The following is a 27301-nucleotide window of genomic DNA, read 5'->3' on the forward strand; positions in this document are numbered from 1 at the left end:
AAAAGAAAATTGTAAAAGTTTAGATTATTTTTTAGTATTGAAGGCACTTTTATTTAAAGAATAAAATTTTTTGACAGGTTACAACGATAAAATTTTATCGGCCGTTTTTCCATCTCGCTCGCACAATCGGTGTATTAATAAGAATTTGCGGGAAAAACGGCCATACTGCATGGAAAACCATAGCCAGGTACTGAGTAATATATGTAGAAGATACAATAATGCCAATTCTCTTAGTCGGTGAAAATTTGGCAAGTTTTCTTTACTCATTTACAGCTTAATTTTGCTTCAAAAAGCAACGCTTATATTCTAAAAGAAAAAATTCTTTAATAATTTGCTGATAAAAGAAGAAGACAAATACTTAGGTACTAGAAGCCACAATATCCGGGATCTTAGCACTGGCAGTATTCAAATAACAAAAAGGGTATGTATTTAGAATCACGAAGATTGCGTACAATGCAAATTTACGATTTAAATTACAGCGTAAATTTATTGAAGCGCTTTAAACGGATATTTTCTTTTGATGTACATTAACTTTATATTATTTTTTTTAATTTCATAAAATCTCTCGGTCTGACATTTAATCAGATGTATATTAAACTATTAAATACTCTGTTCTGGCAACTTAATAAAAATTCTATAAAAAGAGGGTAATATTCCTATAGCACCATTCACACGCTGTCGTGTGATATTGGCATGATTGCCATTTTCACGATTTACGGATATTAGAAGTCATACCGGGATTTTACTTATGTTCGTAAATTCGGTATACTGTCGAAGGAAAAAGAAAGGGAAAACACGAAAGACTTTATCTCGCTTTGCTTTGCTCACAAAGCGCTAGGAAAATCTTACGATTTTGTCAATCTAACGGTGGCAACACTCCGAAGAGGAAAAGGCATTTAGTCCGCGATTTTGTAAGCGTTTGTTTCATTGATTAATATTACAGCACTTCGCTAAAGATATCAAACTAACTTCCATAAAAAATTACGTGAGATATCATCTTATAGTAGCTCCCAAAGTGCGTTTGCCAAAATAAAAAACAAAATATTTTATAGAAAAGTCTTCAAACAGTTAATCGATTCAAAAACTAATCTAAAATTATTTTAAGACTCAACAAAAATTAAAAACGTTTTAGTTATAGGAGACAAATATATTTCAATAAAATAAAGTTTCTATATCTTTGATTTTGAAAATATTAAATAATTCTTTTAAAAAATACAAAATTTGGGCTCTTTCTCTTTTTCTTTCTCAGCAAATTTATGAAAATTATTATGTTTATTACAGATATTACAGATGAACTATACATATTTTATTGTGCTTGCTCACAGTTTTCTTTGGCATTATTTTGTTTCACTTTCTATCTTCTTTATGTAATAATCTTTTATGTGAACATCGAAACTAAATGTAATAGGAGATAGTGTTAAACGTGGTAAAATCTCAATTTGCAAACGCACTGAGGGAGGGTAACAAATTGAGGTATGTCGTTAGGCACGTAATTCTCTGTTCTTCAACGAATCTAGCATTTAATAATCGTCATGTAATTAAGTATTCGTTAACTATTAACGGTATGGGCTTATTTATGCGATCATTTATGCATATATGTATATAACATATACATATATACAAAGTGTCTCAACATGTTAAATCACTATTTTTACGAAAAACAATCTTTTAATGTTCTCATATAAAATTAATAAATAATTTGTAATAATATTAAGAATCTTTTTAAAATAAAATTTTACACGATTTATTTTATAAAATCTCTTGCACATATATTATGTAACTGCAATGCAAAAGAATTGCATAATAATACACGATCTTTGAGACACCCTATATACGTATATATGTTCACATATTTATATAATATATCTTTGTATAAAATATATGTGCGTACGTACATAATATTAAATATCATTCGCGTCATTCGTATTTATAAGTATCCTCTAAAACGCACGTTATCGACTTGTTGATAATCAATATCAATATCAATGACAGATATACAAATCATATATAAATCTATATCAATGACAGATTTACTTACACCGGGATACTCGCGTGTACTGTCTCTTTCTCACTGTTTCACGAATCCGAGACAGGCGCTTCGCGAATAATTAAAGTTCATTTCCTAAATTAACCGAATTCTTTTTTTATAATAAATGAACATTAAAACGTTTTTATTTTTTATATTTTATAAGTTTTCCATAACTTTATAATAACATATTATTATTTACAAGAAAAAAGATTGTAATTTATAACAAAACATTTTATATTCTAACATAAAAATTTTTCTTTTTTCCATATTTCTTAAAATTTTAATGTAGTTTACTACAGTCTAAATAAATAATATTTTTTTTAATTGCTGAATGTACGAGAAGCGCTGTGTCTCGGTTCTTGCTTATTATATAACAACGGAATATTCTTTAGCAATGCTCGCTCGCCTCGCTAGTTTTTTTTCGTCGGCGCGACAATCATAAAAAAAAAAGATAAAGAAAGAAAATAATGTATTCCCCGAATAGCAAAAATACCAGCAGACTTTTAAAGTTTCGTTTCTGCTAAGGTATAGAAACAATATTCTTTTTAGTTAATTAAAATTACAACTTAGTTTTGAAAATTAATAATCAAAATGAGTAAGTTAAAAATATTTTTTGGCTAATTTGAGAATTTTAATCATGAAAATCAGAAAATTCATAATATAATTAAACTTTATATATTTAATCATAAACAATTTTTAACATAAAGAGAAAAAGTTCAAAAAAATTGTTTATTCTAAATAACTTTTAATAATTCTTGTAGAGGAAGCGAGAGAGCATCACTGGACACAATCCATTCTTCTACCCTACATATATTATCGATTATATTATTAATAAGGCCTTAAGAATGTCACAGTACGGTTATTACGAAGGAATGTCTTCAAGCGTTCTCTACGTCGAACGTTTTTCGAGTATAACGAGAGCTCGTTAGAAAAAAGAAAGAGAAACAGATGAAATGAAAAAAAGGAGAAAAAGATCGATGAATGATAAGGAAGACGAAAGATAAAAATCATTATTCGCGTTTATGATATAATAATCGACTTACGAGCTACGGACTTTTACGGATCGAGAGAGATTAACGAAGAGAAGCACGGATTGCTTGTTTAGAAAAAAATTAAAATTAAATATTAAATTTAAAAAATACAAAAAATACAAATCAAACATAATTATCAAAATTTCTTTCTTCAATTCTGCGATATCTCATATGCGCGAAATGCATATAATCTTGTTTTCGCCATTACGACGTCAATATTTTTTCGTCTATTAAAATATAGTACTCAAAATATAATATGTAAGTAAAAAATAAAATTCTACGTAATATATTGTGCATATATAATCAAAATAAATTTTGTAAAATATTAACATAAAATTGATGTAAATAATATAAAATATACAATTTCCTATATTAAGAATATCAGAATTTTTCTTTCAGATTTTTCCTCGAGCTCTTAGTTTTCAAATCATAATTAAGATTATATTACTATCATTAAAAAAGATTGATGAAGATATAATAGTAAAAATATAGAAAGAATTAAATAACCATTACAATCACACACAAGAGATTGGATTATTCTGCCTATAAAAAGATTCATCTTTATTAATACCGATTGACTTATCGTAGTTTTCAATTTCTTTTAGTTTTGTCATTTACAGACTTGTGAAACTATATATTAGCAACAAGAATATATCTATATTTTTATAATTTAGTAAAAAAAATTTGTTTTTTTAAATCTTTTAGATATCTTTTCAAATTCTATATTATTTAGGTAAAGTTAGAACCAATTAATATTGGTGAGAAAACAAATTATAGTACCAACTTCGTACTTTCGCCGAATCTTCAATTATTATGTATGCTTTCCGAGCTTCTCGACGACCCTCTCTTTTTCAAAAGAAACGGCGAAAAAAAAAACGATATTCGCCGTTCCGCTAAACCGTACAACCAGCATCCGACGTCGTCGGGACGAAGGGGCTACTTTGCCGATAGAAATCGGTTTCGTATTCCTCGACCTTCACCGGATACTCGGTCACGCAGTTCTGCGGCTGATTCAGGGCTGGCGGAGGCTGCTGCTGTTGCACGAAGTTCTCCTGATAGCTGGGCAGCTGGAGAGGTTCGGCGTACTGCTGATAAGATGTCGTGTCTATGCCCTGTTTCAAGCAGGTTGGGCTATGAAGACTTAACATATCGACCAGCCTGCGCCTCTGAGTCTCCAGTTCCTGGATTTGGGACTTCAAATCGTGATTTTGCGTCTCGAGAATCTCGGACTCCTGCACAAGGATCACCGTTTTCTCCCGCTTCTTCAGCCGGCACTTGGTCGCCGCGATCTTGTTGCGCTCGCGTCGCCGTCGTCGTCGTTCCTCGTCCTCCGGCGTCAGCTGCAAACGACAAAGATTTTTTTTTTTTTTTCTTTTCGATCTTGGCATCTTCTGTTTCCTTTCGCGAAAGAGAAGGGAAATTTCTTGGATATCTTCATTTTTTTTGTCATTAGGAAATTTTCTATCTATTCCGATTCTTCGGATTCGAAATCTTCGATGTTCTTAGATTTCAGAATGTTGAAAGAAAGTCTTCGAAACAAATTTAAAAATAGTTTTGAATCTTTTTAATTTAGCAAAAAATTACGTTTTCGTTTCCTATCTTCTTTTAGGCGTACGAAGAACTTTCTTGGAGCTTCAATTTTCTTGTTAGGATAATTTTATTTATTATTAGATTTTTAAAGTTCGTGTATATTCTGATTTTAAGATTGAGTTAAGAATTTCTTGAATCTCTCCACAATCTTGCTATTATATATATAAACTCTCTATTATATATGTATAATACAGTCTATTATATAATACGATGCTTTCAGAATAATCCAGTCTTTAATAAGTTTTCATTGATTTTTATTTTGAAACTTTCAAAACTGTAATTTCAATCGACATAAGTCGCTTATTTCACAAAAATCCATTTTCCACTGAATAAAAAACGGCCAATAAGTTATATGATAAATAATCGTTTGCAATTCATTGCATTTTTACAAGCATTAGCAAGAAATCATATAAAGGTGTTAAAATCACTGCTTTACTTGAATCAAAGTGGGCTCGATCTTTGGATACAGAAATAGAAAAATATACGAGTGTATAATATTTTTCAATTTCCGCATTTTCAAAATTTTTAAGCAGAGTTTTTAATTAAAATCATTTCTGATTCAGCTTTTTTATAAGTAAGAAGAATGTATTTTATAAAAATCTGAGCCTCATAATTTCAGAATCAAAAATATCAGGAAAAATATCAATATTTCGATCAAAATTTTTGTCGTTAAGACGAAACCTCAATATTTTATTTTAGGGAAGATGCAAAATTTGTATTTTATTTTAAAAACATTTTCCTCCGCCTGATAAAAAAATTAATAACACTCTAGTCTTGAAATTATATTATTTATGATTGGATGAAGGACATGCGCTGAAGAAATAAAATAAATTAAGTTTGTTTTCTCTTTTGAATATTTCTTTTTAAGATATATATGGTGCTATTTTATTTATTTTTTTATATATTATATATAAGATATACTTTTTTTGCCTTGACATTTCTCAGCTACTATACATTTCATTTTGATATCTGATATTTGATCGAAAAGCCGTTTACGAAATTTCCAATATTCTCTATAGAATAATTTATTTCGATATTAAACACTTTTGTTATTCCAAAATAAAATGTATCATAATAATGTACTTTCAATTAGCACAAAATTTTAATAAATTATATATCATTCTATGTAAAATTATTATTATTATACCATATTTAATGGAGATGTTAATAATATTAAATCTGCTTAAGAATAAAAAAAAATAAATAAAATAGAGAAATAAAAAAATAAAAATATTTTTTGAAAGGAATTAAATACATATATTTCTACGATTACAAATGCGTGATTTGTTATGATTGAGATACGAACGTGTTATTTCTTCGCGTTTTGAAATTCTTCTAATTTTAGCAGCATGCACTTCGAGTCGTAAACGAACGATCCTGCGCGTAGCATGTAAATTTGCGAATACCGAAACTGTCGAAACGATCCGACCGCGTCTGTTGGAATTAATCTATTCGCACACGCGAATAGTCGCAGCAGCAGTCAAGGACACAAGAAGGATCGAAAGGATTCGATGTCTGGGATCAAGAGACGTCTTCAAATCGCCAGGAGAGATGGAATTGTATAGATATTCGCGGAATATTCATTTAGTGCAACTGTCCGTTCTAGCTATATTTTCTGTATTTTTTCATTCAAAATGATATCTATAACATTAATTAACAAGAATAATTATTATGACATTTTATAAAGATTAAAAAAAAAAAAAAAAAATAGATTATGTCAAGTCTTGAATTTCTCGTGATCATTAATTTAATTAATATAAAAAATTACATGAAACAGTGAAAAAATTTCACAAGGGATTAAGAACAAACCAATATCAACATTGACTTTGGCAACTCTTACTTTTGCACGAAGTATACGTAAAGTTGGCTCTCTCACATCTGAGAAAAACAGTAAAATTCGAAATTAAATCTTACTTACGCTACTCTTGTTGTTGTTGTTGTTGCTCACCTCGTCCTCTTCCTCGTCGTCGGCGCCGCTGCCATCCTCCTTCTTCGTCTTCTTCTTGCTGTCGTCGCCACTACTATTCGCCCGCCTCTTCGTCTGCAGCGTCAGCTTCAGCCCTATCCAAGGGAGTTTAATTGATTCTCATTGATTAACTTCGCTCCCAGATACATCGACAAGGCGTTCACTTGCAATACGCGAAGATCGCAAATCCATTGGAAGTACTCAAAGACGTGGTTAGAAATTACACGTTGTGTGTGTGGGAAAAGGAAGATGGTGTCCCCTCTTTTACTAGTTTATTAAAATATAAAATAAGATATTATTTAAATTAAAAACTCTTATATTCTTCATTTAAAAATCCAATTTAATTAATTATAATTATAATTTGAATATATTTAAATTTTAATGTAATTTAAAAAATGCAATTGATTTTATTCCTATATATTTATTAAAAATATTAACAGTATTATCATTGTAGTTTTAAATGTGACTGTGCAAATGTGTAAACATCGAGAGTCGAAAATCATCATATTCATCTAATATAAAAGATAGAAAGATTTTAATATATATGATTATGTAATACGAGATAGTAAACACATTTTAATTTGAATATATCTCTTAACATTACGATAAATTATAGACTTCCGCCGGAGAGTAGATATGAAAATATAACACACACAATATATTATTGTCATAGAAAATGACAGTGATCGCTAATATTTCCACGGTATACGTACAAGGACATTCTCGTGACCTTCGTGGGACTAAATTGCGATAATTAAGAATTATTTATGTCAGAGCTCACGATATATAATCCGTTATCAAAGCGTTACTCTACGCAAATTCTACACCTGACAATCAACTTAATTTCAACTAATTAATTTGGTGATTAGTATAACAGATCGATGCGATCAGTGCAAACAAAATTGCTAAAGTAATTACGATAACAATCCTCCTTTACAATTGTGTATATATATATGTACGCATTTATGTATATATATATATATATATATATATGTGTGTGCGTACAAGTTACGTAACTCGCAATTTGAAAGAAACAGGATTCGCAATTTAATGCGTTGCGCCGTGTACGGAATGAGCGCAAGAAGAGCGAAATAGAAAGAGAGAGAAAACGCGTTTATTACCCAGCGGAACGAGAACATCCAACAGTGTCATCCACTGCTATTCGTTAAATGTAGATAAAGTGGGTGAAATGAATGCAAATTTCGTTGTTAAATGTGGTCTACATTCTCTCTCTCTCTCTCTCTTTCTCTCTCTCTCTCTCTTCGCAATTCATGTTTTATAAAAAATATTACAATTAAATTTTTTTTTACACGGTCCAAAATTTTTATATCTAAAAGTAATTATATATAAAAAATATATAAAGAGAAAAAAAATAGAAATACGTAAAAAAATTAATAATTATTACAGATATTCATGTATATATATATTATTTGTTAGGCAAATTACAATATTAAATTTTTTTATTATGAAAAACTATATATATATATATATATTGTATTCAACCGTTTGTAATTTTTTAATTTTTTAAAAAAGGATTTTACTTTTATTCATTCATAACTTTCTTTCGTAAAATTGACACTGATATTTTTATCATTTCGCTTATCATGTAAAGGAAATCGCGAGTTTTCATATTTATAAAGAGAAATTCTCTGAGCGCGAATCTTGTTTGGTAAGATACAACTTTTTACTGTATTATAGATCTATTTATACAGCACAATATACATGTCGTGCATGTCATCTTTACACACCTTCCTTGATGAGCTGACTACAGGTGTGTTGGACGCTGGGCGGGCTCGGCTCGCCGCTACTAGTCGAGTCCGTGCGATCTCGCATGCCCTTCTCGTTACCGCTGCCGTAGCCCTCGAAGGGATTGGTCATGGCGATCAGCGAGTTTACGATTTCCGGTGTCCTTGGCGTGACCTCGGCTGCCGCCGCCGTGACACCGAGAAGACCCGTAGCCCCGGTTGGGCTGGGATTCATGTTCACGTTTAGATTGTACATGGCTTACGCCAGGCTTTCACCATTTATTTAACCTGGAAACACGAGCAGTGAGGTCATTGTGAAACAAGCGAAATTAATTAAGCTTGAAAGCGCGCTAAATGTAATTGGGTATTTCAAAGATAAATTTAACTCTTTTTTTTTTATTTATTAGCCTTTCAATCAATTAAAAAAGTAAAGTTGTCGAAAAAATTGAAATAATTAAAGATTGATAAAGAATTGAAACGCGTGCATTTAACATCATTATATATTTATTTAAGTCTAACTAAAGCTAGTTAAACATATTAAATATAACAAAAGATTTTAAATTTAATTTCAATTTGAATAAATCTAAATAACGAATAAAATTGAAAAAAATTGTGGGATAAAGATTGAAAAAAAAAAAAAAATGAACTTACAATTAAATAAAAAAAAATATTAAAAAATCAATTTAGCTGCTATTTGCTTTTATTACGATTGAAATAAATTCAACATGTATACATTATTGAAATTGAAATGTGACTATATGTAGAACGAAGTAAATATGTAAAGGAGAAAAAAGATTGACATAAAAATCGGCGCAAACGAGCCTAAAGTTTTCGGGGATTCCTAAGTGTGGCCTGTAATTATAAATCGAAAGAGACCCGCGCGACATCTCGAAATAAATTATTCCGCGAAAACCGCAATCAAGGATGTCGCTCGTTCTCTATCGCTTCACTCCGCGGAGACTCGACTCTCCGGAATTCCTGAGAGAGATTGACGCAAACCTCGTTATATTATGTCGCGCGAAATGCAGACTGTATAATCATTTATCAGTATATTCATTTTTGCGATAGTGTCTCAAAAATGAATATATCTGAAAAATTGAAATCTCTTTCTTATTCATCATATTATATTTCAAATATGTATTATAATTAAATATCACGATTACGCTTATAAATATTTATTTGCGTCCCTTTCCTACCGAAGAGTGACGATATATCATAATCAAATCAGAAATTGCCGATCCTTAATCCTTCAATCGCCTTCTATCGATGATCGATCCACCCGCCCGCGAGACACTCGAGCCAATTCAATACAGCACCTGTACAATTAAACTGCCGATAACGAGACATAGGAAGACGATCTCGTCTCAACCGGTTTTGTGAAAGTTCTACTAATTTCTTTGAATACTCATTAAAATCACAATTCATTATTTTTTGACAAATTAATATTATAATATTTTGAATTAATAATTTAAGAAATTAATTTTTTTTTTTTTTTTTTTTTTTTTACTTTTATCATTCTTTCTAATGTTTGTTTAATATTAAAAATTTATGATTATTAAATATCAAATTTTCTAAGCGAAACCAAAAGGTAATAAGGATTTGTCTTTTTCTTTGCAGATTTCTTTAAAGCATTCTTTATAACTAAATTATGCATAAATTTGATTTTAACTAATATCTATAAAATAATATAAAGCATGATGAATAATATAAAAATTATAAGTTACGTAAATAAAATATAAATATATATATATACATAATATAATAATTGTGTGTGTATATATTCACATTTGTCAAATATTTATTTCTCCTAAATAGGATTCTAAAGTTTTAAATATGCGCATGCTCCGATACTCCTTTCGATATTGCGCTTCCGGCAGCGGTTGTATGCTGAAAGATGAACCGTTTCTCTGTTTGGCCGCGTTTGACTGGGAAGGGTGGACGGGGGGGAGGGGGGGAGGGGGTCTCTGGCGAACGCATTTATCAAAATTATTCTTGACAGGGATTGACAACCTTTTAGTTCTCACTTGCTCGCTTACTCGCCCACCCACAATGAGTTTTCTCGCCGTATTTTTCAGCGATACACCGGGTATTCATTATATTCGATATTTTTACAAATACGGTCCACTAATGAGAATTATGTAACCCGTACGTTTCGACTGATAGAGATACGAAGGAAAATCGGAGTATCTTATCTGCAAATTTAAATTGCCATTCCAAATTAAAGAGAGAAAATTAATATCTTTTAATATATATATTCTTAAATAAAGTTTAAATTTCGACGTTAAATTGTGCATATCGATATACAATGTTACATACAACAATGTTACAAAATATTTTTTTATAAATTTATGTTTTAATTATTTATATTTATTTATGATAATTAAATATTTTAGATTTATAATTTTTTAACCCTCAAACTATATGATATAATAATTAAGGCATAAGTTTTTATAACAGAATAATATAATACAATAATAATGTATTAAAATTGCAATTGGGTGATATAATATCTGTAATTGCGACTGACACGGAAATCGAGAAATTGATTTCAATTACTATCAATTTTTGTATTTAATAACGATTCGTCGCCCCGTCACTTTCACGGTCTCTCGCATCTTATAAATTATTGATTAACCTTATCCTATCAGATAGTGGTAATGAATCGTGATCACTGACTTCGAGCGGAGATATATTGATCGTGAATAAATTTAAATCCAATTTATACACTTGAGATCCTCGTGTATCGATTACACGCAAGAAATCTGTTACCGTGGCAATATTCCACTTCGTTCCTATTTTTCGCAACAATTTTTTGAAAAATTAATCTATCATACAAAGGAAATATAAAATTAAATCCGATTCTCCATGATGTGACAAACAAAAATCTTCGATTTATTATGGCAAAATTATTTTGTCTAAAATTTCATAGAAAGAAAGTATTGCTTATTCATATAGCAAACAGTTTTGCATGAAACAATGAATTTATAATGACAATAAGTAAACGCAACTGCTCGTAAATTGATCAATATTTTTAAAGATATATTTGAGAAATATGTGTTATGTACTCTTTATAATTCTCTTTAAATCATTTTTTATAACATAATATTTTATGGATATACATATATATATATATATATATATATATATATATATATATATATAACTAGGATGTTATAAAATTTACTAGAATTTAAAACAATCCACGAATTTTTTATAGGAAACATAACTTTAAAATCTTTCGCTAAATTATATAACGCGATTCAATTAATGCTTATACATATATATGTATTCTTTTCAGGCATCTTTAACGCTCTCTCACACACTCTCTCTCTCTCTCTCTCTCTCTCTCTCTCTCTTTCTCATTTATACATCTCGCGCTTCTCTATATCCTCGCGTCTTCCACTTTGCTTCGACCTCAATTCGCTACATTCCTTTCAATCGCGCCGGTACTCGTAGCACTGTTTTATCTCCGTAAATAAATCATTACAGATAATATTAAAAGATACATATTTTCTCCGAAGCGCGAACACGTGATGATCTCGCGACGTAGCTCGTCACATATCGCGCTTGCTGACAACTCTTTCGAAAAGGATTTTCAGCTGAGCTATTCTATGAGCTTTCATATAGCGATTTCACTTGAATAAACAAATGTATTTAATATTGATACTTTAATATAGAATAATATAAATAATATATTATATAATTTAATTAAAATTTAATTACCTCTCTATATTTTTATTTATTTTTTTAAATTGTGTTGAAAGAATAAAGGAAAAAATAATATTATAAATTAATTAAAAATAGCATTTAGAAGAGAATCAGCCCTATTTCTTGCAAAATATTATCCGAATTTTTTTAATAAAAATTGATGCCTATCACATTATTTTACAGGAAAAAATTAAAAAGGAAAGCCACAAGATTCAATGACGGTTGCGTAGTTTCAATGGTTAAATCTTTTAGAGGGGACAAAATTTTTCAACTAGCAATCGCGGAGTTACTTAATCGCAGAGAAGGAGAATCGCTCTTTCTCCTTTCGCTCTCTGCATGCGGGTATTTCGTAAGAAATTTATCGTTCCGTATTCGGTCGGGCCTAATGCCCTTGCAACTCCTCCTCTTTCTCCTCCTTCTTGGCCTTCTACGGTGCCTCCCTTCTTCCACCTCCGACTTTTTCTTATACTCGCGAGCAACAAAAAAATAGGAGGATGAAAAAGAAGAAATGACTTCCTCAGGCTTGAGATCTTTCGGGGGTCCATATATGCGCGTGACAAAGGGTCCCCATCGGTAACATACCCAATGACCTATATGTACCGATGTGGAAGACGTGGGATACGCTCGAAAGTGAACAAGAGCTCGAACAAACACTTTTCTCTTTCTCTTCTCGTTTTTAAAAGCGATCAGAGTAAGATATGTAATTTAAAATAGTGTACTACTTTAATTTTTTAATTAATACTGCTAAAAAAATTACGATATAAATTTTTAGTTTTATTTTTTAATATATATACTTCAAAAAGATACTTCAAATTAAATATTTTAAATACTTACATAATACTCCATAATTTTTTTCATTTTTACATATTCTAGAAATTATACATGTACCATATATATAATTATATATATATATATATATATATATATATATATATATATTTGTATGTGTCTGTGTGTGTGTGTGTGTGTACGTGTAATTTTGGCATTATTTATAAATATTTTTAAATTCATAATCTTAAATATATTTTACATAATTGATATTTTCACATAAATATTTTACATATTTTAAAGATTTTAATAATAATCGGATCAAATGTATATGTCCTCAATAGTTTTAGAATTTTTTAGCAAAAAAAAATTACGAAAGTAATTATTTCCTCTTAATATATTTATGAAAATTTTGAAACGGTATAATAATTTTAAAAAAATAATTTTTCAAAGTAATACAAAAACAACGCAATGGGCATAATGTTGCAACTAGCGACCGAGAATAATATTCTTAATATAGTTTGTGACTGAAATTAATATTTCTAACAAAATATTAATTTCAGTCACAAACTATATTAAGAGCTTTGTGCGCGTTTATAAATTCTAGTTCAACAGTTTAACATTCGTAAAGATTTCTGATTTTGTTGAAAGATACAAGGTGACACGGAAAACTCGCAGATTTACGGGCGACGATGTTTGGCGTTTACTAGTGGCATTGCAGTTTGAAATAATAATCGGACCGCCTTTCGCGTTTGTTTGAATGGGAACAGGTGTCCGATCGAAACTGCCGTTGGCTTAGCCCGCCGTTAAACTTATAAATAGGAGCCGTTTGATTTTGACATATGGCACATTCGGACGCGTTGTTATATTCGCGCGATTTTCTCTACCTAAGATTTCTTATCTCATAAAACTACTAAACTGGGATTTATAACAGTTGTATTTAGCATATTCGATCGCCTCCATATTTTATGCAATTCGAGATACATTATATCACATTATTCTTTATCATATATATCTCTCTTTATTAATTTTTTATATAAAATATTATTTACCAGAACAACGCAGGCGCGCGCGCTTTTATTTATGGACATTTTCCAATTTTTTTAACTTTTCTTTCTTAACTTTAACTTTTCCTTTCACAAATTGTCAAACTGTCAAAATTCGCATGATTTGACAGTTGCAAATAACGCGAATGAAGCAAGTCGCAGCGCACAAGCGAGACAATCAATGAGCATCGCGGAAAAAAGGCAACACACTTCGAGACTTTCGACATAACATGCTTTTTTTAGATAGGGATTTATAAAAAAAATATAATATTGATTCTCATCTCAAATGTCTCTTGGGGAAACACAGTGATCATATGAATCAATGATTTTCTCTCTTCACGCTAGACTATATTTATAAAAAAAAATATATATATATATCATGTTGTTTGGAATATATATGTGGATATACCTCCTATGTTGTGTCGCGATTCGTTTCTGGGAAGTGAACGGTATCTAATTCTTGGAATCCTTGCAACGCGCCTGATCTCAATCCCAGCATCATCCGCTCTCTTATATATACTAACAAGTAGATAGTAATTAATCTTTTCTCAAAGAAAGAGAAAGGGAGAGGGAAAGAGAGAACCTCGGAAGAGGAGAGCCCCTCAGAGGAACACATGTATCCCGCATTTCTCGTCCCGAATCCCGGCCCTATAGTATGAAATTATCATCTTCTCTCTTTTTATAGATATTTTTTGTATAAAAATATTCTGCAATTTTCTCTTTTCATCTTTTCCTGTGTACTTTCGTGTAGAAAAATTTATAACTTACATCAATGGTAAAGAGAAAGAAATAAAATATGTACAATCTTTAAAATAATAAATTAAAAACATTAGCATATATAATTTTCTTTGGGATTAAATTACGTTAAAATAAAGTAGTTTTTTATTTCAATAAATTATAATAAACTTAAATATAATCTCTCAATATATTGCTATATAAATATCACTGTTTAATAGTAATGTATTATTGCAAATTGCATTAGCGTTTTACGCGAAAAGAGAAAGAGAAATAAAATAAAATTGAAGCAAATAAAGAGAGAGAGAAAGAGAGAGAGAAAAAGAGCTTGCGCAACCGGTGCCCATCTGGCCACCGAAAGCTTTTATCGCGCTTTTTCGGTGTCGACGACGAGCGAACGTGGGCGGCCTAATTCCGACGACGAGATTGTACCACGTGTGTTACGTGCGTGCGATCTCGAATGCAGACTTTAGAATAATTACATATCGCGGTATAGAACGCGGAACTGACAGCATATACATATTTCGGACGACTGAGGTTAGTGAACCGATGATCAACATGCGATCCAAAATCATCGTTATACAATATGTATGTTCCTCAGATATAATAGTTTATAGAACTCTGTAAAATATGCCCAAATTAAGGGCAAAAATATTATGATATTTAAGAAAGAGGACATCGTCTCTTTTCTTAAACTAAAAAAAAAAAAAAAAAAATTAATATAAATTTTAGTTATTTGAAAAAAATTTAAGAAAGAAATCTTGAAGATTAAAATATATCTAACATATTTGTATGCATTTAAATAAACGTGTCATTTAATTTTCAATACAATTTTGAAATTAAATATATTTGGCATATTTCATTTTATATATAAAATGAATTAATTTCGTAAATAAATATAAAACTATATGTGTAGTGAACTGTCGAAGGAATTTCGAGATTATGTAGCGAGATTCTGTAAGGGTGGTGATTTGAGTCTCATATCGAAATCCCGTGGAAATCGCGTGAAAGTCGAACAGTTTTACGAGCATCAGTTTATGACGACGATCAACGTTGTTTTTGCCTTTTTCGCAAAAAGCGCGGATATAGACTACTGCAAATTCTCGCCTGCCATCTGTTTTAGAGATGTCCACCAAAAAGTGAACATGTAAAAATCGATAATCCTAATAAAGACTTTGTTCTCGCTTCGAGAGATAAACAGATTCTAATCTTAAAAATGTTAAAAAAATCCGCCCAAATCTCTCTGCTAAATTGCCAAAATAGTTTACAAGATTTATTTTCACACGAGTAATATATAACAAATTTTTTGTATAATAATTTTTTTTTTTTTTTATAAAAGCGAAACTTTGTATTATAGAAATAAGTTAAAAAGAAAACGAGAAGAAATAAATCACAATTGTTTAAAATTTATAGTAAATGATAAATATTTGCTATATATTTATTGCGAAGAAGAAAGAATCAAGATAATAAGATAGATTTATAGGCTATATTTATCGTTCTTCTTATGCGGGCGAGCAAACTGTGTATCTTACACAAGCGCGCTGCGATCGATAGACGTAATCTCTCAAAGATTTTATCGCGATGTTTGTCTCGCTACGTTTTTTCCCATAAAAAAAATCATATAAAATTCCGTCGAATGCGCCATCATAATCAATTTATGACATTAGGGTAAAAAAATTAATTTTTGCATTATTATTATTATTATTATTAATATCTTTATGGACGAAAAACAATCTTTAAATAAGTATAATGAGATATAATGACAGTAGAAGAAAAAATAAAAAAATAATATAAAAATAAAAATAATGTATCCCCAATATAATAATTATATTAAAAATTTCTATGAACACACACACACACATCTATCTTTTGCGATTAACAATAAAATGGGAGGAAGAAACGAGGTAAAACGCGTCTCTTGTCTTGCGACGGAAAAGGCGGTAAAGCACGAATATATCGGTGAGGATAATATATGGTTTGCGCGAGTGAGAAAAGAGTTCGAAAGGTCAATGCCTCGGGGGGAATTACACGCAAGTCTTACGCGATATCTTGCAAAGTGTACTTTCTAAAAATACGAATCCCGTTTCGGGAGAGGCGACTTTTTCGAGATTATATGCCGCATGTAACTCGAAAATTTGCGATTGCGAAAAGGAATAAACTCTCGAATCTCGAGGTCGAATGTACGTAAAGAGAAGAATAAACTTTGAATTAAAATTTAATTTGAATAAAAAAATTTATCATATATTTTATCTTTCAAAACTTAGCCAAAAGAAACCGTGATTATCGATCAAAATTTCTTAACCAGGTTTCTATTCTATTATAATAATGCATGTAAAAAAAAATCTGCTAATTACAGTAGTTGTTAATGTTTAATTTTTTAATAAATTTAATAAGAGAATTATTTTTCGCGAATTTAATAGATTCAGATTTTTAAGAGATTTCTAATAATGATAATTTTCTTTAAATTTTCATAATGGAATATATACTTGGACTGAATTTTAAGAGTCGTGAGATTATGAGGTAGAAAACGTGCGTCAATCCTTTATGTCCGGTATGATGTACGAAAATTGGCGGAATTCATGTCGCACTTTAAAAGAGGACAGGATTATTTTTGCTCTGCCGAGGTCGAATGTACGTAAAGAGAAGAATAAACTTTGAATTAAAATTTAATCTGAATAAAAAAATTTATCATATATTTTATCTTTCAAAACTTAGCCAAAAGAAACCGTGATTATCGATCAAAATTTCTTAACCAGGTTTCTATTCTATTATAATAATACATGTAAAATAAAATCTGCTAATTACAGTAGTTGTTAATGTTTAATTTTTTAATAAATTTAATAAGAGAATTATTTTTCGCGAATTTAATAGATTCAGATTTTTAAGAGATTTCTAATAATGATAATTTTCTTTAAATTTTCATAATGGAATATATACTTGGACTGAATTTTAAGAGAGTCGTAAAAGATTATGAGGTAGAAAAAATTGGCGGTACGCGCGATTAAACGGAAATTCATGTCGCACTTTAAAAGAGGACAGGATTATTTTTTTGCTCTGCCTCCGAATGGAGATGAAGAGGAAAACAAACAATATGTATACAAAAGCCTGATGAGGGACGCGGTGCGACGCTATCTATACCAATTATACCGCTTTAATTACGGCAAATTACATCCTTTATCCAATAAATCCTTTTCCCCTCCTTTTTATTGGCGTTGCTAACCGTGACGCGACAACCTAATCTGTAGCATTTTTGCGCTTTGCAGATTTAATTTTAGATAGTAACAAATTTACTTTGATAGACTAGTAATTTTTTTTTTTTTATTCAGCAAAATGATTACAAGTAAAAAATTTTGAATTTTTCTGAATGTAAGAGAAAAAGAAGGAATTTAAATTTGAATGTTTACTACAATTACAAATTTGCAAATCCGTTTATTTAAGAATTCGGTTCTATTTATTCGAGAGAATTTTAATTTAAATAATGACTAATTAAAGATTCGAAAAATTATTTCTTTTATTTTAAGAACTTGAATAATTATTAATTTGACAAAAAGTTGGATCTATTTTATGTACAATATTTAAGAATTAGAATGACTTTGTTTATTTAATTTATCAATGGAAAATTTAGAAGATGCGAAAGCGTAGCATCCAATCAAATTTTCATTCATTAGTAAAGAAAGATTATAATCGACTATCATGGACAATAACGTTGAAATGTCATTCTTTTGGACTTACGGAATTTAGGCTTGCAGACTCGCGTAGATTTATTCGTGCAAAGTTAAGAATGTAAGAAAAACGTAGCACGCACGTTATATTGTGCCGTATTCTCTCACTCACTCTATGTTTGCGATGAAATTTATGCTTCCTGTCCACGCTCGTGGACACTCGAGCATTAGTGTACTCGCGTGCGTAGTCCTGCATATTTCCTCCTCACTTGTATTTACGTACGTGCTCATCCTTGGGACCATGCATGCGCGTGTTCGTCAATAAAACACATTCTATTGCGATCTATTATTTGCACATAGTACAATCTTTAAATATGTATAGTATAACTTTCTATCTATTAGATTTAACAAAATTTTATTACAAATGATTTAATTATCTCTTATTTTTTTATTAACATATTCTGTTTCCGCGATAAAAACATTGATATTGTCAATTGTGTAAATAATTTTAGTTACTCGATTATTAAAAACTAGAGATTAAAATTGAATTGAAAAATCGAAAAATGAAATTTAGAAGAAGTGAAAACAAGATCAATCTAAAAAACAAATTAAAAATTGGAAGTTAAAATTAGTGAATCGATTTTATTAAAAGCATTAACTTCTTTGAATTATATTTATAAAATTGGCAATTATATTCTCTGTCCAGTGTATATTTCTATTCATAAAAATAGAAAATCATCATAGAATTTCATCTATCGTAAATGATCGTTTAAAATGAGTTTAAGACTCGCAATGGTTTTATCGTTGCCAATTGAGAGACGAAGAGAGAAGAGGGAAATATCACTGAAACGAGTTTACGTTTTCGCAAGTGGCATTGTGCGTGCACGCACGTTCGTAAAATCCTTTTCTGACGCGAAGTATATTTTCAGGAATTTCCATCAAGCTGCAAAACACGATTTCCTTCACCCATTTTCCACTCGTTTTATTGCTAATATATTTGCACATTAAATATACAAATATACGTCTGTCATAAAAATATCATAAACATATAAATATCATATATATAAATATTTTACATAATTATTTATCCTCTCTCTCTCTCTTTCTCTCTCGCTTATTTATATATTTTAAACATGCAATTGTAGGAAATATCTCACACAAAATAGTAATGATATAAATATACATAAAACTGAAAATATAACTTCATGTATAATATTGTAAAAATATTTGTATTTGCGTAAAACAAGAAAATAGATATCATTAAAATTTTACACGCGATAAAATTGTATGATTTAGAATATGTTGTAAAATAGTATTAAAAAAAATTTTTTTAAGACAAAAGGTTGCAAAGTTGTATGACAATACGATATCGACCTCCTTTATATGCGTAAAACGAAAATGAGGCGATTCGAAAACGTCGTGTGGGTGGAAAATGACGCAGGTGGGTGCAAGCCTGGTGTTTTTCGAACAGCAACGGATGATCCGCCAACGTATTTTCTTGTTTTACGCATTTTGCGGTTCGATGTTTCTATTACCGATCGCATTAAATGCGATTTACAGTAGAACCATGATTATTCAGTGCGTTATTTAAACGAATGTTCCACTAGTGTCTCAAATAAGATAACACCGTTCATATAATTGAATGTTTCACTGCCCGAGAATGATCAAATATTCAAATAAAATAATGTTCAAATAATCAAGCTTCTATTGTATTTATTTGTCTACATGCCATTAGAATCGTTGTACGTATTACAAAGTAATTAGTCATAATTGCAAACCCTGCCGGTCATCTCAGATCTATCGACGACAATTTCGAATCGAGAGAACGGCTGGCCTTTCGGGGAAACAGACATGAAAGACGAAACTTTAATAGAGACGATTAATGGGGGATCGAGACCTTCCCAAGCCCGCATCTTCCTTCTTCTTCATAAAGAGCCGGTATACAGGCGCGAATTTGTGAGATATCTCGGCTTCAAGAGCGTGCAGAAAGATTTAAAAATAATCGTAAAGATTATCTACATTTTCACGGTTCTATGCAATTTTCTATTAATAGCGAAACCGTCAGGGAGGGGGCCGGGGGGGGGGGAGAAGAGGGAGGAGGAATGCACGTATAATTCACATTTAATTTGTGATTAAATAGTATCGATTTGAAATACATTAAAACGGACAACCCGAACAATAAGAGAATAAAAAGGAAGAAAATAAAATAAAAAGGTAAGTTACAAAATAAGTAAAATAATATAATAACGATAAACTAAAGAATTTTAAGAAATAAACTATATATAATAAGTGAAAAATATGTAATTTTTATATAAAACACATATTTTATAATAATAATTTAAACAAGTGTGTGAACAAAATTATACGGATAGAATGAAAAATGAACTATAAGCATGCATAGAATTTCGATCTTTCAAAATTTTCAACAGAAATAAAATTGTTTTATTCTTCATTAATTGTAAGAGAATGCAATTTTTCCGTTTTATCTATTTACTCTAAAAATTGATCGAAAAAGCTCGCAAAAGACGGATGATGGAACTTCTTGAGCATTCCGTATTTTTCTTAAAACGTCCTGTATATTTTTTTCAAAAGTGTGTTGTCAAAAAGCGGGTTAGAGTTAAATTTAGGATTTCGCGGCGTAATAAAAAAAAATTGGGATTAAAGAAACGGCAGCCTATTTATCAATGACGAGCCACTCGCCTTACAGCAAAGCCGCGAGATGATATAACTGGATTTGTAAGTGGAGGAAGAGAGAAAGAAAATCGATGGCAAGAGACAGAACGGCAGAAGGAGGATAAAGAAAGAGTCCATTAGCGCTCAAGGGCGTCGATGTCTCGCGATTGAATTTAAAATGCTAATACAACATACAGTGAGAGAGAGAGAGAGAAAGAGAGAGAGAGAGAAATGATAGTACACAGCTCCTTCGAGAAAAGAAGGGAGGAAGGGAAAAGGGGAGATTCGCCTTATGTATGCACAGATAAACCGCCTCCGCCGCACGATGCACGCGTTAAACAAACGTATCGGTTCGTATATTGTTACGATCGCGATTTTATCGCGCGAGATTACTCATATACGCCATTAGACGATACCGATCTTATTTGCAATCATTAATGATAAATAATCTATTACGTATATATCATCAATTTATTTTATATATATTCATTTATCACGGTAAAATATTGCAAAATTCAAGAATATATTTCAAAATAATCTTATTATTAAATCTAAATAAAAAATATTTTTAACTGTTTTTTTTTTTTTTTTTTTTTTTTTTAATCTTCTCTCATATCAATCTTTAAAAATTACAAAATATATATATATATATAATATAAAATAAAATATGATTGTGTAATATTAAAATTAATATTAAAATGATGCAAAAATGATTGTTTGTTGTTTATGTCATAACTTGTTAAACTATAGACTTCGTTCATAAAAGATTCGCTCTAGAATAAATAAGTATCTGTTATCTGTGTTTAAAACACATCTAACATCTCATTCGGGCGACAAAAATTATTGTGTACGGGAGAAAACAGCCGTCTATTAGCAAAGGCAAACCGTGTAATTTAAGACGCACGATGATTATATGCATGTTTCGTATCAAACGGGATAGAAACATTTCTCGCATACCTACTTCAGGGAGCACATTCTCTACGAAAGTGTAGGAAAAACGTATAGTAAAACAATTGTTTGTTTAAGTGGACTTAAAATTGACAAGAATATAGATAAAGAATTAATTGGATAAAGATATTTAACGCGCAGAAAATTGTCAGTCTCTTCGCAGCAAATACTGAATAAATTAATTTCATTATTCTCTTATTATCCTTCTCTAATTCTTAAACAATAATTTTTTTACTCTTTCGTAATGCTTTTTTTTTTTTTTTTTATTGCGTTGTTACATATATTTGATATAATTTTGTGTGATATCAAATATTATTATTTGCTTAATGAGTGTTTATTTAGTACATTAGCTTTATATTTGACATAAAAAAAGATATTCGCGATTCGATAGCACTTTGATAATCTCGCTTAACATCGCCAGAATAATCAGTTTATTATAGTATCGATATATGGGCGAGCTGGCGCCAACTTGGCATTCACTAGCGCGTCGCGAGTAACGTAAGACCAAAACTACATAGAACAACTAAGATACAATATACTAGCAACATTTAATATATTTATAAATAATTATTAATTAAAATAATTTAGTTGAAAAATATCAATCAAAATAATTAGTCGAAATTCTTTGAGATTCTTCAAGAAATTTTATTCTCTCATCTCATGCTGCCTTTAACTTTTTAACGATGATAACGTTAGATAGCAAATGGTACCCTTTTTCGCAAAGTTGTTACCTTCGCGAGGTTGCAAATAACTTTGCATAGCAAATGCGCGAGATAAGATTATTATTCTGCAAAGGTTATCAATGCCGGAGGAAGTTTGTCGACGAAAGCAAACATCAAAGACATGCAATTTAATAGCCAAGGCGTTTTTCAGTGGTGCATAATAGAGATGCTGCAAAAATTTGCCAATTTTCTTTATAACTCTCTCATTTTCTTCCCTTTTGCGTCCTTGATTTCAAGAATAATTTACTTTTCGTAGTGTTGCAGAGACTTTAAAAAATATTCCTTTAAAAGCAAGTTAATTTTGTATAAAAAAAACTTTACTTTAAATATGTATCAATAAACATTTTTATTTTAATTTTTCACTTCTATTCCTTTAAGTATCAAAAATATATGTCTCGATAATATAATTTTTTTAAAAATTTCTATTTTTTAAATATTTGTTTTTTCTACTTTAAATTTTTTTTTTTTTTTTTTTTTTTTTTAATTTATATTCCATTTTAAAGACATACACATACATACTACACATACGATAGATATTTCTTTTGCAAGAAAATTTGATGTAAAATCAATATTATGTTTTTAACGCTCCCACCCACGCGATCTTATCCGATAATCTCACAAGTGTACGTATACAGAGCGGTACTCGTCTATCGTCCATCGTATAATTTATTAATGACGGTTTTTACGACGCGTTATATGTGCCCATCCCATACGGCACCCGATTCATTTATTCCATCGAAAGAAAGATGCACGATAACCGGCAACACTATTATCGGGTTATTTAGATAAAACCCACATATATATCAAACACCAGACTATTTTTTAATACATATTTGTTATACATATATACTTGACACTCGAAGAACAAAAGATAGAAACTGAACTGTTTTTGCGCAAAAATACATATGTAGATGCACACATGTATAAACATATAATTTCTTAAAAAAAAAAAAAAATTATAGATAACTGTCCTAGTATATATATATATATATATATATATATATATATATATATATATATATAATTATGTATCTATATGTCTCATATAAGGCATCATATTAATTATTGATGTTGTAAAATTATTATATATTACTAATTATATATAGATAATATTTCACTCTCATTTTATCTCTCGGCTTTATATATATATATTCTAGATAAAAGATCTAATGAAAAGACGCTGATTAATCTGACCAAATATCCGACGCGTTAATCTTACATTCGTCCGCCTTATCGTTGTATTCAATGTCTAAACGCGGAGGGCTATACGTAGTTTGCGAAATTGAGAATTTTATCATATGTCAAAGAAACATGCCAACAAGCATCTTTCTCTCTCTCTCTCTCTCTCTGACAAACAAATTATTTTCGGATGCTCTAAATTCCGAAATAATTTATTCCGGACTAACTACACAGAAATCGCGCGGTTTGCTACTCTTTCCTTCGTCTGTTTGTCCATTCGTTGCAACTGCGTGTATCTCGCAAACGCGATAATAGATAGTCAACTTCAAAGACGCGCGTAGACGCGGGCGATTGCGCATTCATATTCATGAGTGAGGTGCACAATATACAAGAGTGCCTCGTCCCACTTCTTCTCTTTAGCGAGCATCGGTTTGTGGAAAGAACTCGCTCGAAAGTTCAGAGACAATGAAAGATAAATGTAAGATAAAAAGGAAGAAGAGCAGTAATTGTATTGTATAATGTGTATAGAATGTAACATTTTAACAAAAAATACATATACATAGTAAAAAAATAAAATAATATTTTTACAAAATTATACAATTTACAAAAAACACCTAATATAATTCTTTTAATTCGTTATAGAATTATTATTATTATTATTTTTTTTTTTTTTTCAAAAAATAATTATTTCGATGATCTGAAATCAATTACTAATATTTTTTACACACATGACTAATAAAAATAATTTTTATTAAGGTAAATATAGTTTTTAATAAAAATCCAATATTAATCATATAATTGGAGAGAATTTTTTTTGGATAAAGCTGGGAAAAACGCGGAAAATATGAAGAAACGTAAATTTTTATAATTAATACATTTTATATCCTTTCTTTTTTAAAGCAAATTATATATTGCACACATATTCTATTATGATAACAGTATTATAATAATAAAATAATGACACATTATGTCATTATAAAGAGAGCATTATTACGTGATATGTTATTAAATAACACCTTTTTTTCATATTGTAGAAATTATTTCCATCGTCTTATTTAATTGTAGAAATCATTTAATTATTTAATCGTCTTAAACCATCATCTTTTGAAGAAAGAAATGGTCGAAGAAAACTGTAAAAAATTCGTATGTAATAAATGTATAAGTACATAAAAATTTATTAGGCAAAGTATTTAAGACACTTTCGAAAAAAAAACTCTCCAATTACATAATAATGAACAAGTGACGTCGCATAGCATGATATGTTAAAAAAATGAGCAGTATATTTTTGTAAAAGCTGGATTAATGTTTGTGAATCATACCTCAAATAAAAGAAACAAGTTTTAAAATCCTATTCTTCCTATTCTTCAAATATTTTGTTAGAGAATAGGAGCAAGCACACACACAAGACGTGTGATTAACGTGTGTTTTCTCACGAGCTCTTGTGGCAACATTGCAACTATGATGGCAGCGAAGTTCTACTTTGTGGCGTCGTGACCTTGAGCAACTGCAAACTCACGATGATAATGCCCACGTAAATCAATTCGAATTGCAATTGCGATCGATCTATCTGGCAATGTCCAAGTACTTGAATTTAAATTTTCGCGATTTAAATGCGCAAAATTCGCTCAAAAAATTCTCGCGACAAAAATTAATCGCCTCGGACAAAAAGTTGCAAGAGACCACGCAAAGATACAACCTATACGAAAGATCTCGAGGGCATTATGTCAATCCAACACGTAATAACCTTATCGAATGTATAACATCAAGACGTAATAATACATCGCCGCTATCTCTCTTCAGCCACGATATATCGATATATCGTGATCTCGATACCTCGCGTGTACAGATTTGAAATAACTTTTCTGTTCATCCTTCTGTCATTTGTAATGTTGCCATTAATATTTATTTACTTGATTATTTATTTATACTAACGATTCTTTGGCAATAACTTAATACTTTGTTGAGATGTAAGATATAATAATATGGATATAATATTAATCGTTAATTTTTTTTCAGATCCGTTTCTTTCAGTTGCATTTTCAGTTTTCCCTTATTTTTGTTTTTACACATACTTATTTAATTTTAACCGCGCGAAAAAAAATGTAAAACTTTGCAGTTGAAAAGACGGATCTTTTACCGATCATCGCGAGATTTAATTATTTTACTTACACGTTCCGTATTAAGTACTAAATAACTGAAGCTCCGGAGAAAGAAGAAAATCGAGAAGTGTGAAGAATGCCATTAAAGCGAATGTACTCTACTGATCGCGCGACGTTATCGAATGCGCGCGCTTCGATCGCTTCACGCGCGCAACGTCATGCCACACAATGCGCTCTTCACGCCGTTCTGATCGTGTTACTCTCACTCTCGAAAATTTGTATCCGGCCAAAAATCACGAAGCGGCAATTCGCCGTTGATCCGCCAGCATCAGACGCGACGCATTAGCCATACGAACCGTGTTTATTGCTAACACAAATGTTTATTGCGCGAATGAAACACGTGTTCTGAACTTTGCCGTGACAGCACCTACCTACCTATCTCTAATCTTCATAGTAATTTCGCGCGACGAAGATTTATGTTTACGCGCCTATTGAATGCTCCGATTTTTTAGAAACATGCCCACGTCGTCGAATTTACACTTACCTTCTGTAGCGTCCCGTGCCCGATGCCGTCCACACTCCACGCACTGCGCACACACTTATTTCTCCGTTCGCTCGTAATCCAATAGTCCTCCTTCGTCGGCTGCCGGCGCGCGACTGTGGATAATTCGCGGTCGCGACCGGCCTAGATATATACTGGCTATATTTAGTCCGCGCCGTCACCGTATCGCGCGCTGATTGGCCGCCGGTGACGTCGCACGTGTCCGCGATTGGCCGACCGCGAGAATCTCGCGAATACGCGCCGGCGGACTTCGCTGCGGCTGGCTTGGCTGGGCGCGACTTCACGTCCGCGACATTTGTTGACATGAAACTGTCAGGGAGAGTACGCGCTCCGCTCCCTCGCCGCACCACGCCGGTATATTCAATACGCGTGCGTGTCGTGCTTCTTAGTAGGCACTCCTAGACTAGTACTTAATACTGCCAGAAACGTCGATCTCCTGGCGACACACAAAAATTTTTTACATTTATAATTAGTTGCTTGAAAAATGAGAAAGAGAAAGAGTACAAAGAGAAAGAATTGAATATAACCTCTATATCCGGCGAATTCAAAGCTCACTTATAAAAGATTGCTTTATGAATAATTAATAAAGATATAATTACCTTTATGTAGCGAATAGATTTTGAGATAATAGTGACAATTATGTGTAAAAAAAATTAAATTACAATAGATATACTAAATGTACTAAAATATCGAATAACTATGCGATGCAAATTGGCTAAAATTCGATTTTTAATATACGTGAATAAAGGCGCGATTAAAATTACTAGATTCATTATGAATCGAAAACATTCGATATCTTCGTATTGGTTTCAAGATACCAACTTATAAAAAATATAAT

The 27301-nt window shown here is 30.8% G+C and overlaps 1 protein-coding gene across 1 annotated transcript; it reads right to left on the reverse strand.

Annotated features, from left to right (window-relative positions):
* Positions 1-24: 24 nt before the first annotated feature.
* On the reverse strand, positions 25-26565 carry Atf3 (Activating transcription factor 3). The gene is made up of 4 exons (XM_070304548.1): positions 26446-26565; positions 8365-8649; positions 6569-6711; positions 25-4400 (listed from the first exon to the last, which is right to left on the reverse strand). The coding sequence occupies exons 2-4, from the start codon at positions 8615-8617 to the stop codon at positions 3954-3956; spliced, it is 843 nt and encodes a 280-aa protein (XP_070160649.1). The 5' UTR covers positions 8618-8649; positions 26446-26565; the 3' UTR covers positions 25-3953.
* Positions 26566-27301: the final 736 nt, after the last annotated feature.

Source organism: Polyergus mexicanus, unplaced genomic scaffold (assembly GCF_030449975.1).
Source record: "Polyergus mexicanus isolate NDT 795.1 unplaced genomic scaffold, iyPolMexi1.0 SCAF_11, whole genome shotgun sequence".
NCBI lineage: Eukaryota > Metazoa > Arthropoda > Insecta > Hymenoptera > Formicidae > Polyergus > Polyergus mexicanus.